The sequence below is a fragment of the Callionymus lyra genome, chromosome 17 (genome assembly GCF_982586985.1).
Source record: "Callionymus lyra chromosome 17, fCalLyr1.hap1.1, whole genome shotgun sequence".
Taxonomy (NCBI): domain Eukaryota; kingdom Metazoa; phylum Chordata; class Actinopteri; order Syngnathiformes; family Callionymidae; genus Callionymus; species Callionymus lyra.
In genome coordinates, this window is record NC_141834.1 from 5,973,553 (window position 1) to 5,988,873 (window position 15,321).

General features: G+C 38.8%; 1 protein-coding gene across 1 annotated transcript; it reads right to left on the reverse strand.

Annotated features, from left to right (window-relative positions):
• Positions 1 to 1,568: 1,568 nt before the first annotated feature.
• On the reverse strand, positions 1,569 to 13,852 carry LOC148062240 (WD repeat-containing protein 26). The gene is made up of 14 exons (XM_087812324.1): positions 13,141 to 13,852; positions 11,542 to 11,641; positions 10,777 to 10,833; positions 9,478 to 9,614; positions 8,231 to 8,328; positions 8,007 to 8,163; positions 6,988 to 7,126; positions 6,451 to 6,591; positions 6,073 to 6,192; positions 5,148 to 5,293; positions 4,988 to 5,066; positions 4,778 to 4,907; positions 3,022 to 3,216; positions 1,569 to 2,823 (listed from the first exon to the last, which is right to left on the reverse strand). Exons 1-14 carry the CDS (start codon positions 13,419 to 13,421, stop codon positions 2,798 to 2,800), a joined length of 1,806 nt encoding a protein of 601 aa, XP_087668450.1. The 5' UTR covers positions 13,422 to 13,852; the 3' UTR covers positions 1,569 to 2,797.
• Between the last annotated feature and the right edge of the window lie 1,469 nt (positions 13,853 to 15,321).

Below are 15,321 nucleotides of genomic sequence, written 5' to 3' on the forward strand. Positions count from 1 at the left end.
GCATACAGACTTAACCACTAGCAGATGGATGAGAAACTGTTGTAGGTTCTTTTCTGTCAATTTTTCTGCAGACATGGAGTTTGGACAAGTTCAGTGGTTGAAAGTTTCCCAAAAACTACAAGGCTAATGGTGTCTGAAATGTATCATTATTTATTTGTGTGTCACAGTATGCGCTCATCAAAAACTATAAACTATGACAGTATGAAGAAATGACATTTTTTGGAATTGATTTCCCTTTGGACATTTTGTCCTTGTACAGAGACTAAGAGTAGAGCAACGGCGTATAAAGAAGGCGGTTGAAGACGTTCATGCATCACCTGGTTACCTTCCTTTGCAGGACTCCTGGTAAATTAAACAAAAAAACAAAAAGGAGCTCCACATGGAGAGATCACAACTCAACTCCATCTTGGGAAAGTATCTGCTCTGTCAGTCACAGCTCAATTGATTTAATGGAAAAAGAGGCTCTTCCCGGGACTGCCAGCCCAACAGTGGACAGGTTGAAACAATGGCACACCTAGATGGAGATCATTCACAGACATGCGGTACAATCCCACATGGACACTTGTTAAAGGCGAGGGGTGGAGAGTTCAACCCTGATTGATTATATGTAACACACCTAACGCTTCTTCCTGTGAGCATGGGTGTTACTGTGCATATCTATTTGATGTGGTCGAGAAAATCCAACAGAAATACAAAGTAAAGCATGAACAAATGAAATAAAAATAATAATAAAGAAATCACGTAAAACAAGGAGTCAAAACGTCTGGTTATATTTTAATATGATCATACAGGGGTAAAGGTCAACCAAAAAAAAAAAAAAAAAAAAAGATATAATGTGAACAAAAACTTAAAGTAACAAAATATTCAGTAAAAACAGACAGAAAAGCACAGTTTTAAACATTTTACTGTATATCAGTCTGTAGCAAATAGTTATTACATGCCCTGAAAAAAGGGGAAGAAAGCTTTGAGCGGCGCACTGACCACCTGGCTCGAGAGTGGGGTTTGGGGGGGTGTTAATGGTGAATGTCCAGGGGGGCAGCCCTCCACTTGAGATGATGTGCGTGATTTGAGTCGGATTATCGGCCATTTCTCAGGTGCATAGAGGCAATTATGAGGCTTTGCTGCTTTTGTGCGATAAATCCTTTGATTTAAATCGAAAAAAGTTGCAAAATGGTTGCAAGGCTGATGCCTTTGCAGAGCCTTCGGTGTGAGTGAGCTAAAGAAAAAGTGCAGCAGGTGGGTGGAGGATGTGCAACTGTATGAAAAGGAAGGCAGTTTGTGTTGAAGGACTTTCACACCCTGAACAGTGTCGGCTCAAACGTGTGTTACTGATGCTTCCTTTTCCCCCCTCGCGGGCTGATTCTAACTACAAGTATTACAATCACTGCTAACGGCTTATTGAAGCAAATCATTTACTCTCGAAACAAGTCCTAGAACTCAGTGCTGTGTCAATGCCACACAGTAAGACAGGAAAATTAAATAGGATGTAAAAATTAAAGCCCCAGATTTTAAAACTAAACTTTTTCTCAAAAAAAAAAATGGCTCTCAAGTATTCTTTGTTCCACGGATTTTGTTTTTCAGAGGTCCCGTTTGGGGGCTTTGGATAACTTAGAACTGGTTTAAAATCCTCTTTACAATTTTTAGTTTTTGGGATTAGAGGGCACAGGGGAGGGAGGGGTCTTCTGCTGGTGTGAGTTGAACACACATACAAAACACACGCCAACCATGACTGCAACCACAAAACTCTCACAAGCGTGTGCATGCTCTATCACGGTCGCTCACACACACACACACACACACACACACACACAGAAGAGTGACAGCATGTTTACTAAATCTCCATGTCTCAAAGGATCTACGTTGAGGAAGGGTCATCGTTAACGTCCTGACAGAGGAACCCCGACTCCTTGTTGATATGTCACCTGCGTCATCAACTGGTGGATGTAATGAGGTTGTGCAGCAACTACGTGGAGCGTCAGGGCGTTGTCAGGCGGCGGAAAATACAGCAACTCTCCATGAGAAGATTCATTTATGAATAAAACGTTTCTTTTTTTTTTTATTTATGTGGAGGACATAAGTGGAATCATGTTGCTGAAGCATTCCACGGGCGCTACTTTAGCTAAGATTCCCCTCTTAAATGAGGATTTTGCTATCACTATCATAAAAAAACAACATTAAACATAGCCTTTTTTTCTTCGATTTGTCAACTGGTCACCGTGTTGTCGTCGATTTTTTTTAGACGTTGTCCAACCGATCAATGCGACAAGAAAGCGGAGAAATACATACACAAGAGTTGCTATATCCCCTCGTGTAGTATTCTCCCCTCAGGTCATCCCATCCCTGTCCACGCTTTAAGTGCTAAAGCAGACAAGTCTAAGAACAGGTGCCTGTCTCGAGGCATCACAGAGCTGTGATGTGCCTCGGGCTCAAGGTGGATGTCAGTTTCCAGGAGACCTTACATGGCCATAGTCATGCAGCAAGATGGAGGAAGCCAGGTCGGTTGGAGGAGGACAAAACTGCAGCTACAGCTCACCGTCAGATGGGAGGTCGATGTTCAGCTGAGCACTGGCTTCTGCGTCTCAATGAGGACACTGATTGGATGTCCGTCATTGCCTTCAGGTCGGTCGGGACTATTTATCCGTCCCGTTTGTTTTTCTCTGTCACTTTGATTTGATTTTCTAGACTTGCATTATTGTTGTGTTTTTTTTTTTAAGTAGATGCCTGTTTAGATCTTATACGTATTGTGGATTCTTAGATTATTGTTCAAGAGAAATGTCTTCTGCTTCTTCAGCTTTCATCAACTGTCCATGTTACTGCAGTTTTCTGGAAGAAAAGAGAAAAATCGCACATTTAACAGACAAATATAAAAGAGTGTAGTATTCAATACATCCATTTAGTTTAGGATTAAACTAATTGAGGTAAAATTGAGGTTCAGTTTTATCCAATTGCGTAAGACTACAATGCAAAAGAAAAGCATGACAATAACGAAGGTACATGGTAAGATAGTAAAGCTGAAGTTACCATTCAGTCCATCGGCCTCTTGCGTGTCCTGGAAGGGTGCTGGACCCCAAACTCTCACTGTGCCATCATCTGAGGCCGAGGCAAGAAGTCCGGGGATGGTTGGGTTCCAACTAACACAGTTGACGGTGCGCGTGTGGCCGGTGAGCTCCGCAATGGGAAGTTCTCCACGCCGGTGCCAGATGTATACTTTGTGGTCTGCAGAAGAAAATGTACAGTTAAACCACCGTCGCTCATCAACAATAATCTGAGATTGTCTTAATCAAATTAGAGGACATACCTAATTTTATAATATTACAGTTGTCATTACGTCGAGGACACTAAAACCATTATTTCATGATGCAACTGAAGTTTACCGCAACAGTAATTATGATATAATTATAACAATTATGACACCGTTAATGGGTTTATATCATTACTAGGGCCGGGTATAATTGCCCGTTTCCTAAACGATTCGATTTGGAGTCATAAGGTTCTGAGGCGGTCTTATTACAATGTAGATTTATTTTTCTCTTCACTTTAAACAATATAAATATACTTTAAGTATGCTCCGTCTTGTACAGGCTGTCGCTTTGGATTATCTCCCAAGGAAACCCTCATAATTTATAAATATTGTAAAGTTTCAATGAAATGTAATAAATCAATTGTTTACCCAGCCCTCACCATAACCATAACAAAGCAGCACTAATCTTCTATAAAATAAAAATCAGTTGATGGCAACACATTTTGAAGAAGTACTGCTGCTTGTTTAATGTTGGCAACAAATCAAAAGTATGAATAGTTTCCTACAGAATTAAAGTGACTACACTGCTTGGGGCTGTAAAGTTGTTTTTGTTCTTTCCCTCACTTTCTCAAAGTAGGACGATGTTGACCTCATCTTTTAACTTCTTGGCTTCAAAAGAGATTTCCTCACAGGGGACCTATTTCTGGCCCATTTTACGGCACAACAAGTCAAAGGTGAGAAGACAACGAGGTCTATTTTTCCATAGCAACTCATTTTATAAATATTTCACCAAGTTAAAGCTTAAATAGCAAAAATGAATATAATACGAGAAGGAAACCATTTATTAAACAAGTTTCAATGCTTGAAGAGTTGGCTTGATTTACAAGAAATGTTGTGTGACTCAAGTATTGAGCGGTGACTAATCCCAGGTAAGGAGTGGCTCTGTGACTTTTTCTAGAAATTCAAGGTCAAGAGCGAACAGACCGTCTAATGACAGCTGCTCTTCTCCTGAACTATCAATTTGTTTTGCTGTTCTTAACATTTTAATCCTGACCATCCTGAAGTGTTTAAAGCAGGAGAGATCTCTAGCAGATTTTTCATTTAAGTAGTGGTTGATTTTATTTGTAATCGCTTCGATGTCTTCAAAATAAAAACAAGTATAATGTATTAATGCGTTTGTTGAAGCTAGCTGTAGCTATGCCTTATAACTGACCTCTGCTATTAATGTCGCTTTGTTAAACCAATAAATGTCGTAATATAATCTTGCTGTTGAAGAATAAGTAGCTGAAGGTTTCTGGAGCTAAACTTACACAGCAAATACCTGCCATTGCAACGCACAACAGGGCAGACGGGTTTATGAAATATTATGACGGATGTCAAAGTGAAAAAAGGAGGAACCCGTTAATGTTACTTCTTCAGAACAATATCATTTTACGTCCGAGCAGACAACCCAGTCCAACAGGTTACATGGAGGTTTAATCCATCTTTAATATATTTGGATTTCAGTTTTGTCTGTTTGGTGAGCTGTGAATCTACCTTCGCTCCCACTGGCAATGAAGTCTTCATTGTGTCCTCCGAAGCATGAGTGAATGGTGTAGAAGCCCTGGGTCACACCTTGGTACTTTCTCACCAGTACACGGTCCTGTAGGTCCCATAAGTGCACTCCCTAAAGAAGTGAATCAAGTTATATTAAAAAGAACACTTCATCCTTACATTGAACTTAACTTCAAATATGAAGATACATACCTGATTTGCTACATTTAACAAAGCTAATCTTCCATTTTTAGAAACTGTAAACGACATAATAGAATGGTCCTCTTGGACACTGCAAAACAGAAAAAAAGGCCACTCAATAAAAACTCACAAAGGATGATTGGATTAGAATTACAAGATTCAAATCACTTACATGTTTCTGTCTGTAAGGTCCTCGAAGTTGTATCCGCGGATACGTTGGTGTGTGTCTGAGGCCAGCACCGTCCTGCCATCGTTCAGGCACCACAGGCATTGCACCCGCACACCTTCCCAAGAGTCCAACAAGTTACCATCGAGGTCCTGCAAACACACAACAGTTTCATGGGTTATTTTGCCAAACATTGAGTCAGTTAATACAGAAACTTGATTAAATACGACAGATAATGAGAGCGATGTTCTATCAATCAAAAGGTCCATTAGTAATATCCTTGTGCAGTTTCAAAACCGATGACATTGAAAAACAATCCAGAAAAAAATCAACATGCAGAGAAGGATTATATTCGTTGTACTGAACTAAAACAAATACGAATAAAACAACAGGACTTTTAAGTCTGAAATAAAATGTTTAGACGAGTATAATACGTTATTGTTGCCAAAAATAGCCCACTTGTCCCTTGGCAAGTCTGCACTACTCGGGAATAAAGGTCTAAACACAAACAATTCACTAGAGGTTCAATCATGCCAGTGACAATTTAACTATTAACTGTTTTGATTATATTTTTCACAACATTTATTAAACCTGCTCAGTACTGTTTTTTTTACTTGAAATACTATTCTTTAGACAGTAGCGAGTGTTGAACACAGGCTCATTAAATTGTCGCAGTAAACCCCCCCGCACAAATCAGATCGTAACAGGGTCAGTGGGTTCATGGCTGAAAGATCAATCCTGCCTGTGACACCATTATCTCTGGCTGCCCGTTAAAGGTCAGAGCAAGTGGTAAACAGATTCTTGACAAACAAACATTATCAGCAGGGTTTTGTTATTGTAACCTACATCTTGAACAAATGCAGTTAAAAATGAGGTTGTTCGGCACCAAGAGAGAGTGAGGATGCACACGTCAGTAACCATTTTTACTTACACACTGATAGAACTGTCCTCTTTGTCCTCCTGTAACAAAGCGTTTGCCGTCAGGTGTCCACGCCACACTGGTCAGACTCTCCTCCTGGGTCTGCGACATTTTGGTCCGCAGCTCCCCCGTCTGGTCATAGTAAGGATTGCCGCAACAAGAGAGGAGAAATAAGAGTCGTGGGGGAGGGAGAAAGATTTAAAAACATCACGAGTGGGGGAGGGACAGGGAGAAAAAAGACGACAGGTCATTGAGTGCACAGTCGACAGACAGAACATCATTGGCAAGACAAACATGCTAAACAAGCAGCATAAGCATGACGTTACATTTGAATGTGTAACAAATGACATTTGGTTACACAATAATAATACTACCAAGTCAAACTGTTACCTGAACGTTCCAAAGCCAGAGCTCTGAGCAGTCGTCAGGTCCACAAGCGATCAAGTAAGTGTCGTCTGGACTCCAGGCTAAGTAAGAGACTCCATATGCGTGTCCCTCCAGAGTACGCAGCAGCTTTAACTGATGAGTCTCCTTCAAAAATCAATGCGAGAAGATAAGACAACAGTTGGACCCTGATAGGGAAAAGATATGGGTTGAACAAGTTGAACAGGCTGCTTTAAATTCAACAACAATGCATTGACTTATATTCACTGAGGGTTCTTCTTTCATGCAGCCCAATAAAAGCGTGACACAAGGGACCATTGTGGAATATAAAGATGGCTGACTACACTGGTCTCAGGCTGCAGTCAGCCCAAGTCGAAATTATGTAACAAAACAAGTGGATTCAAAACCCTTTAACTCAAATCCTGTTATTTGCTGTATTTCCAGGCAACAGGGGAAAGTCAACTCAACACTTTATTTATATACCTCAGTGGAGAAAGAAGTGGTGGACAGTCAAAACCGACAATAACACTGCTGTACACTCACCGGATCGACTTGCCAAATTATGACCGTGGTGTCTTTGGAGCCAGTGGCAAGTTTAGTGCCATCGTTGGAGAATTTACAGAACCACACCTCGTTACAGTGTTCTGTCAGAATCTGCTGTGTGTAGCAGGGGAACTGTTTTCTGTTTGAACACAAGAGATGACAGTTAGTTACTCAACATACATCTTGGAGTCTTGTATAGATCAATATTGTAACATATGGAAGAACTCAAACATTTAGGTAATTTGAGAGTTTTGACACATTTTCAAGTGTGATGGAAAACCCAAGTAATGATCCAAGAGCACAGATAAACTGATTTATAAAAAGCGGTCATTATTAATTTGCATGATTTACACAGATTCACTACTTATATGACCCAATTATAAGTATAAGATAAGGTAAAATATCCAAAACACCAAAAGATTATCATCTCAATGTGCAGATGAAGGAAAAGGGATACAAAGAAAAACAATTCTCCAAACACTCGGGGACATATTTGAATGCTTTACACCAAAAGTTAATAAATCTATGGTAAGGAACAACATTGTTATGCATGCTTAATACTAGTATGGACTTTGTGAGGAAGTACAAATTTGAATACAAATGAACATTTAAGTTAAAGTAGCTACATCGCATTTAGTGGTATCCAAAATAACAATAATGATAACATTAAGGGTGGTGGGTATTGTGTTAAAGCAAACATCATGGGGTCTCATTTTATTGTGAAGCTCGTACAGAACATAACTTCTATAAGGGATTGTTGTTGACAGATTGACCCTGGTTTCATTGATAAATATGGCTTGAAATGATGGTGAAAACAAGTGACATGAGGAATTTGACGTACAGCGATTATTCTTTCTTGAATTGAAGAAACAGTCCTTCTATTTGCCTTAAAAAGTATTGAGCTACACAACAAATACATCCACAAAAAGACAAGTCATTTTAAAGTGAACTGATCATACAAATGTTGTCACGAAATGCGGAATCTGTCAAGAATATGAAGCAAACTGTTTGGTGCTGACCTGCTGCAAACGTGGTCAAGGAGCAGAGAGACCGAGTCCAGGCTACTGTCTAGTTTGGTGTTGTGATAAAGGCAGCGGTCTCGCTGCAACTCCACCGCTTGCCGCAGCAATGTCTGCAGCCGCCGCGGGGGCAGCATCACCGAAGGGGGTAGATACGCTACAAGGTGATAAAAGATGGAGGTTAAGAACGAATCCTGCAGCAATAATAGAACTCATCTTCTTACTCTGTAATTTGTCGAGCAGTCGGCAACGGGAGGTTGTGCCTTTTCCCTCCCATTCCGCTTTTGCCCTAAGATCCTCAGCATGGCTACACATGAGGTACCTGAGTAAAGACACAAACACAATGCTCAAGCAAATCAAATCCACTGAGAAGAAGCAACCGCACACACACACATATATGTATATACTAAGAGACCACAATAATGGCCGATAAAAAATAAGGAGCACAATAAAATTCAGCTCAAGCAGAAGCACACAAAGTCACGATTAGTACAAAAGTCAAAAGCAATTTCACAAGACAACAACAGCTCAACCCTATAGAACGTGCTTTAAGATGAGAGGATTTAAATAGACAGATGGATAAACCAGTTGGTCAAAAGAGAAGCATTGCAGGAAGAATTTAAAATGGTAGCTGAATTGGTTTCTGCAAATTCATAAATTACAAAAATTAACAAATGGAGGCCAGTGTTTGAAACAGCAATGACTGTTTTAAAGTGTAAAGAGGATTAACTTTGATTCTGTTAATGGATGGTTATTTATTTAGATCCCAACATATTCTTTTTAAGACCTTAACTAGTTTTGAGAGGCATTTAGAGCAGAAGAAACTTGTTCATAATATTGGCTATGAAAAATAATTGGTTTCAATATGGGCATGTTTTGTGATCGTACATCTATCAGGTCATACTGACAATTGGAAATTGAAATGTTAATTTAAATTACAAAACAATCATTTTGTGAATCACAGCAATTTTGCAATAAAAGTAATCATTTTCATCTTTTTTTTTTAAGTGAAAAAAGATTTGCTTGAGTGAAAATGGGTCGAACACAGAGATCGGTAGGTAATTGATATCGCCGATACCAACACATTTATAACAGGAACTACATTAACAGAAGTAGAAGTTAAAGTAGTGGAAATAGGTGACAACTCGTTTAGCCATCACACAAGAATAAAGAGCGAGCAAGCAGAGAGAGCAGCCAAGTCATGATCATGTGAATGCTAATAGATGACCATCGAGGTAAAACTACAAACCCTGAAAACTACTAGGGCAAGGGGGTTGTTATAACCTAGATGAGGGCAACTATTAATTTGATGTGAAGAATGTAAGATATAGGCAATGCCCTTAGTCAGTATTGCCACTATTGTAGCAGTATTGTGGTTTGTTTACATGGAACTAGAACAACAAAAAAGGTATTTTTAATGCTGACCTTCTGAGGTCAAAAGACAGACATAATACAGCAGTTGGAACTTTACCCGCTGAGTACGTGAATACGGTCTGTGTTGTACTTCAGTGGTGTCAGCTCGCCTCGAAGAACCTGCAGTGCCTCCAGGACTTTGCCATCCTCTAGATACTCCAAGTACTTCTGCTGCAGCAGCAAGAACTTCATCCGCTGAATAAAAACAGGGAAAGCAAAGAAAAAATTACAGATTAAATTAGATCTTATAATTTCGAATTTCTCAAAAACATTACTGAGAATTATTAGAAACATAAAAGGTCTTTTTTTTGTTGCAGTAATGAAGAGTGGAGACTTAATGCGCAGAGATTCAATCAAATAAATAGGTAGAAAACAACATTATCATCTAACAAGAATAAGATCTAAAGGCAGGACTCCCTGTTCTGTGCTCTGTTTAAGCATCTTAAGGCTGTACTTTCGCCACAAGAAGTGTCTTCAACCTTTTGACCGAAGGAACCACATTAATACACACTGGTATTGGAAATAATAAAAGTGAGTTCCTGATATTTATGTCATTAATTGGATGGGATATAAATAAGAATCATCTGTTCACATTTTTTCCTAATGTTCCACCTTTGGGTTATCAAAAATCTCTCACTACATCCAACACATGGCTGTTAAGGTGTAAAAAAGCTAAGGGAAATGATAGAGAATTTCTCACTCATTTATAAGATCATCATCACCAATATTGGCAAGTTTAGCAGAAAGTTTTATCTTAGATTGTCAGTAAATGTGTTTCCCTTCTGTACCAAGCATGACAACTAAATTAATAAAAAAACAAAAAACAATGCATAGCAACATATGCAGCCAACTTCTAGTAAAGACAAGATTAAAAATACAAATCTAATAATTTATTACATCACTCAAATACAACAAAATGAAGTACTAATTTGTTTAATTGTCATATTCAGTAACAAAATATTGAGTACATTTTGAGTTTGAGTTCATTAATTTAAGTATAACTAATCATCTATAATTCTGTAATGCTAAATTTAACTACAGATGTCAAGAATGAGCAAATCAATATTTAATTGAAAAAAGAAAATTATATTTATTTAATGACTTGTTGTGTACAAATAAAATGTATGAATTAGTCTGTAAATGTTTGAATTCATTAAAGTAAAACTACAATTCTGATACATATGCAATAAATCATCTTATGTTGGTTTAAGAGCCAATTTTCATTCTTCATCATCCGAACAAAATCGCTTCCTATCCAACTCAAAAACGATGCTTGCAATACTATGGTGTTATTCTGGAACCTCCAGCTTCTCCTTCATTGGCAGTGCACATTCAGGTTCGAGCAAAGGGAGCTTACCACAATAGCATTGGGCGAATGCATCAGTGCTCTCAACTCGTTGAGATCATTCTCAGCCTGGACAAAAGCAAAGAGAGGTTCAATAGGGGAGACACAGAGAAATGGTGAGCACTGCAGTTTTCTTGCCAGTACAGGATCCACTGATAATTAAAAAAGGAAAACACAAGTTATTACAGGATTTCTTGCTGGATAATTCAATACCATAGACACACCGTATGTACAACTTGGAAGCTTACACATAAAGGTATTATTAACATTATTGTCATAAAGATGGTTTTAAACCACAACAGATACAACTAAATATAAATCAACAGTTTATGATTTTAATTTCTTTTTTTACACATACATTTACAGGAATATGAAAAATACATGACTTTAGTAATTTAAATCACTTGTAAAACATTCTCTAGTTATAGTGCTTCAAAAAAACATTTACTGTTAAGGACAAAGAGTTTCTTTACACGGTCCTAGCCTGTCAATAATCTTATGCTAGTATATGGAAGTAAAAATTAAGTGTATTACTCGTATATAAAAGAAGATTCACATCATAATGCTTCTCGTCAGGTGGGTTTCTGCTGAGTTGTGTGGGACATGATTTTGCAGTAGTTAGTGGATGAGTGGTCAACAGATCAGTTTTAATAAGTTTAAGTAATTACAGTTTTAATAAGCAACAGTTGGCCGAAGCGTATATTAGTTAGTAGCACTGGCACATAACTATTGACGAATAATTTTGTAACGAATGAACCAAGACAATCGAATACGAACCTTGTCCCACTCTCCTTCCATGACATGGTTTCGGAACTTGGTGGCTGAGGGATGTTCCAGTCTGCACCCTGACTCTTGCATTAGCTGGTCCACCGTCTGACTGCAGCGAGAAAATGTAGAGACGTTCATCAGACCAAATTAAACATATTGACCGACACTTAATCCATGACAACAATTGTTTTTTTATATGTATACGTTTAGGTATTGAGCTTTGTTATACAAGAAACTAATTAGTTGAGCTCATTATGTATTGAATTGTTCTTCTTTTTGAGAGGCCTAGGTGAATAAAAGACGTTCTTTGCTCAATCATTAACTAGCATTTAATTACAAATGTCACCGAGACATCCAGGTCTCGTGGGGTGTGCGGGGGAAACAGGGTGAAACATGATGGCTGACACCTTCAGCATGATGACATCACCCTCAGGTATCAGCAGAGTTGCAGTGCCTCTGTGTTGATCCTCCCTACCAGCTGGCTGCCACAGTGATTCACTTTTATTTCTCCCCCCCCCACTCAAATGTAGGGCCTTTGGTTTCATTGCAAGAAAGCACGTTCACCCCTTACAACCTCCCAGTAAACATAGTGATGCCTTATATAGCACTTGTCATAATAATTCACTCATGAATGCTATTGCAGATCAGATCATCCGCTTGTGAGACTCCATTTTTAAATAGAGATAATATTTATATTCTTGCTATTATTAGCGTCATCTTTTTGCAATTCTATTTTTAAACACCAAAAAGAGACAGTTTTCTTTTTATACAAGACAGCGATTGGAAAGATTGCTGGCTCACAATAGTGAAAATAAATCGATGCAGAAAAAAAAAGTTAAGAGCATAATTCCAGTATGAAACAAACTGTGTGTCTTTTTTTTATCGACATCTCCAACTAGCTACATAAATGACAAGGCTGGATTGTATAAGCGAAGATCGATCTATAAAGAAAATAATTCCTTAAATAACAGTTTCACCGTCATTTACAGATGGAAACGACAAACGGACTGACAGCAACTCAACATCATCACGTTTTCTCCGCATTTATGCGCAACAAAACACTTATAAATCCTCAAATAGATGGCCTGGAAATATAGGTTATTTCAACTGCGATCATGACACTGACATCGCACTTTCACAACATAACTTAAATGGATATGTAGGTCTGAATTAAGGTCACTAATATAGGATGATGTAATGCTTCTTTTTTTTTTTTTTAAACCTCACAACGTTGTCTAGAAGGTTTATTAATAGGAGGTTACACGAGAATAGATTCCCACGACAATATATTTGCCGTGAAACGTGATATAATCCCGGATTTGACGGGTGAAAAAACACCTTATCGCAGGCTAGCACCGTTAGCTCCTGGCTAGGTGTTATTGTGCAAGATGGACCCCTTCTTTCTACCAACTGCCGAGCTCACAAGCTAACATCCCCATCCCCCCATGTTTGTGTCTCTCCAGCACACTAATGGAGCTCTCACCAGCTGCTATTTTCACAGATTTACTCGAATAAGTCAACCTTCTCCATCGTGGTTTAGAATACCAGAACCACCGTTTAATGCCCACAATACTTCCCCGCGGACTGACAAAGTGGGCAAAAACTTACTTTAACCCAAGTCCGTGGAGATGTTGTCCTATTAATCTTATGGCATCTTCCTCGGCCTGCGAGAGTCGCTTCTTCTTCTTCCACGAGCCCACGTCCGAGGTGGAAGCCGTGGACACGGTCGAGGATCCATTGCTGGTGCCGACGCTGTTGCCGTTGTCCGTGCCGGAGAGCAGCCCGTTGGAGTGGAGCCCCGCGACCGAGGAGGACTCCCCGTTCTGCGCGCTGTTCAGGCAGGAAAGCTCGGAGGATTCTTGTCCCTGTCCTGCCCCGTTTGCCTGCATACTACCGCCGAGGGTGTTGGCAGCACTTCGGTTAAAGTGTATGGCAGAGGTGGCTTGAGAGTGCGCGGCGAGTCCTAAGACAACTCCGGGTAGGCCTGCTACAAATGTCGAAGCCCCGGGCTCTCCTGCTCCCTCCGCCGCCGAGGCTCGGTGCTTCTTCCGCGGGGGCGGCGACGCTCCGCCGGTGTCCGAGTCGGAGGAGGAGGAAGCGGAGGCCAGAGTTTCCTCACCGAGAGCGGCCGTGGTTAGAAGCCAACGGAGCTCCGGGTGGGAAATAAAGGTTCAGTTTCCAGCTTCGTGTGGCTCGAACTGTCAGCGAGGAAGCTGAGAGCACTTCGCCAATTTTTGTTGTTGTTTCTCTCCAAACAGCTGCAGCTCTAATGGACTCCTGACGCCCTGACGTCAACGGAAATTCCTACACTAGCATGCTTCCGGGTAGAATTAAGCAGAGATGGCGCACAGTATGAACTGAGCACAGTAACTTTTTCAATAAAATTAAAATAATCAAAGTAAAACATAGAATCATACATTGTTTTAAAACTGAAGACTAAGAATGAGATCTTTATCTATTGGTTTGTATATTGTGTAAAATTTATTTTGGCCCCACAAGCGATGTATTTGTACTTGTGATTCACACCACATGACATTTCAAAGGACTTTTGGAAATATATATGAATGACACGATCAAGGAATCAAAGGCAAAGGGTTTAAACTGCACCTTGGTTAAGCTTAAAAATCACACTTGCCCCTAGAACATTTTCAGAATCAGAAACTTCACTTTAATTCATTCAAATCAAATCATTTTTGGAATTGAAGTGGTCTAATGACTTTTCTCATCATTTCCAAGATCTCAATATGACACATTAACATGAGACACTGCGTCAATGTGATTAAGCAATATCTTTTTTAGAAATCACTTTACTGACTATTTTTTTTTTCTTAAATTATGAGTCAAAGAAAAAGATGCAAACAGAAAAATGTTTCAAAAAAGTTTCCTTTTTTTCCTCTTAAATAAACAAAGCATAGTTTATAGTTTTTACGCCTACAAGAGTTGGTATCATTTGAAATCTAATTTATTCATACATGCACTTTGTCAAACTACTGTAGTATTCTGTCCTTAATACTCTAACAAAACTGATATAACTGAAAACCCGTCTTTCGTTCTAGTCAGTTCCCAAGAATACAATTATTTCAACAGAGTTTGGCATTGTGTCTATATAATTATGTTTGTATATAATATTTATCTTACCAAGTAACTCACTCCGCAGCGTACATATTTTTTTTGAATGGGAGTTTTTAAAATTCGACTTCATTAAAAAAATTTGTCCTTGAAATATTTGATGTTTTATTTCACTAAAGTATACAGAATCACTTTTATAAGAAGATATGAAATGGTATTTATGAATTTTAAAGAGTACTGTTTTCCACTGAAAAACGGAAGAATTGGTCTTTAATTGAATTCCCAAAGAGAAATATTGTATTTTTAAATTAATGTATGACCTTTCAGGAAAGCCCATGAACACACGAAAATGTGTTGAATACATGAAAACATGTTGTACAAACTGTAAATGCTAAACTGCTTTAATACAATGAAGATATACTTTAGGTTCTCCAATTTTCTTCCCAGACCAAAAATAGGGATTTATTCAAGACTCTAAAATGGCCTGTAGTTGTGAATACACGTGCGAAAAGAAAAACGGTGAAATACTATTACACATGTATGTTTTGACTTTGACGTAAAACAACTACATTCCCTTTATACATCAAACATTGATGATTCATTGTAATGCAAGGAATGTTAAATAATAGTTTCAAATGTGTTTATTATACAAAATGTACAAATACAGTGTAATAAAGTTGCATATTTACAATCAAACCTATACATTTTTCACCTAATCTT

Bases quoted from the DNA above. Each gene is read 5' to 3' on its own strand.
- LOC148062240 (XM_087812324.1), bottom strand. From the start codon at position 13,421: ATGCAGGCAAACGGGGCAGGACAGGGACAAGAATCCTCCGAGCTTTCC. The intron at 9,615-10,776 runs GTAAGCTCCCTT...GTTTTTATTCAG, and splicing joins ATTCGCCCAATGCTATTGTG to CGGATGAAGTTCTTGCTGCT. The intron at 3,217-4,777 runs GTAGATTCACAG...TTTCTTCTGCAG, and splicing joins CATTGCCAGTGGGAGCGAAG to ACCACAAAGTATACATCTGG.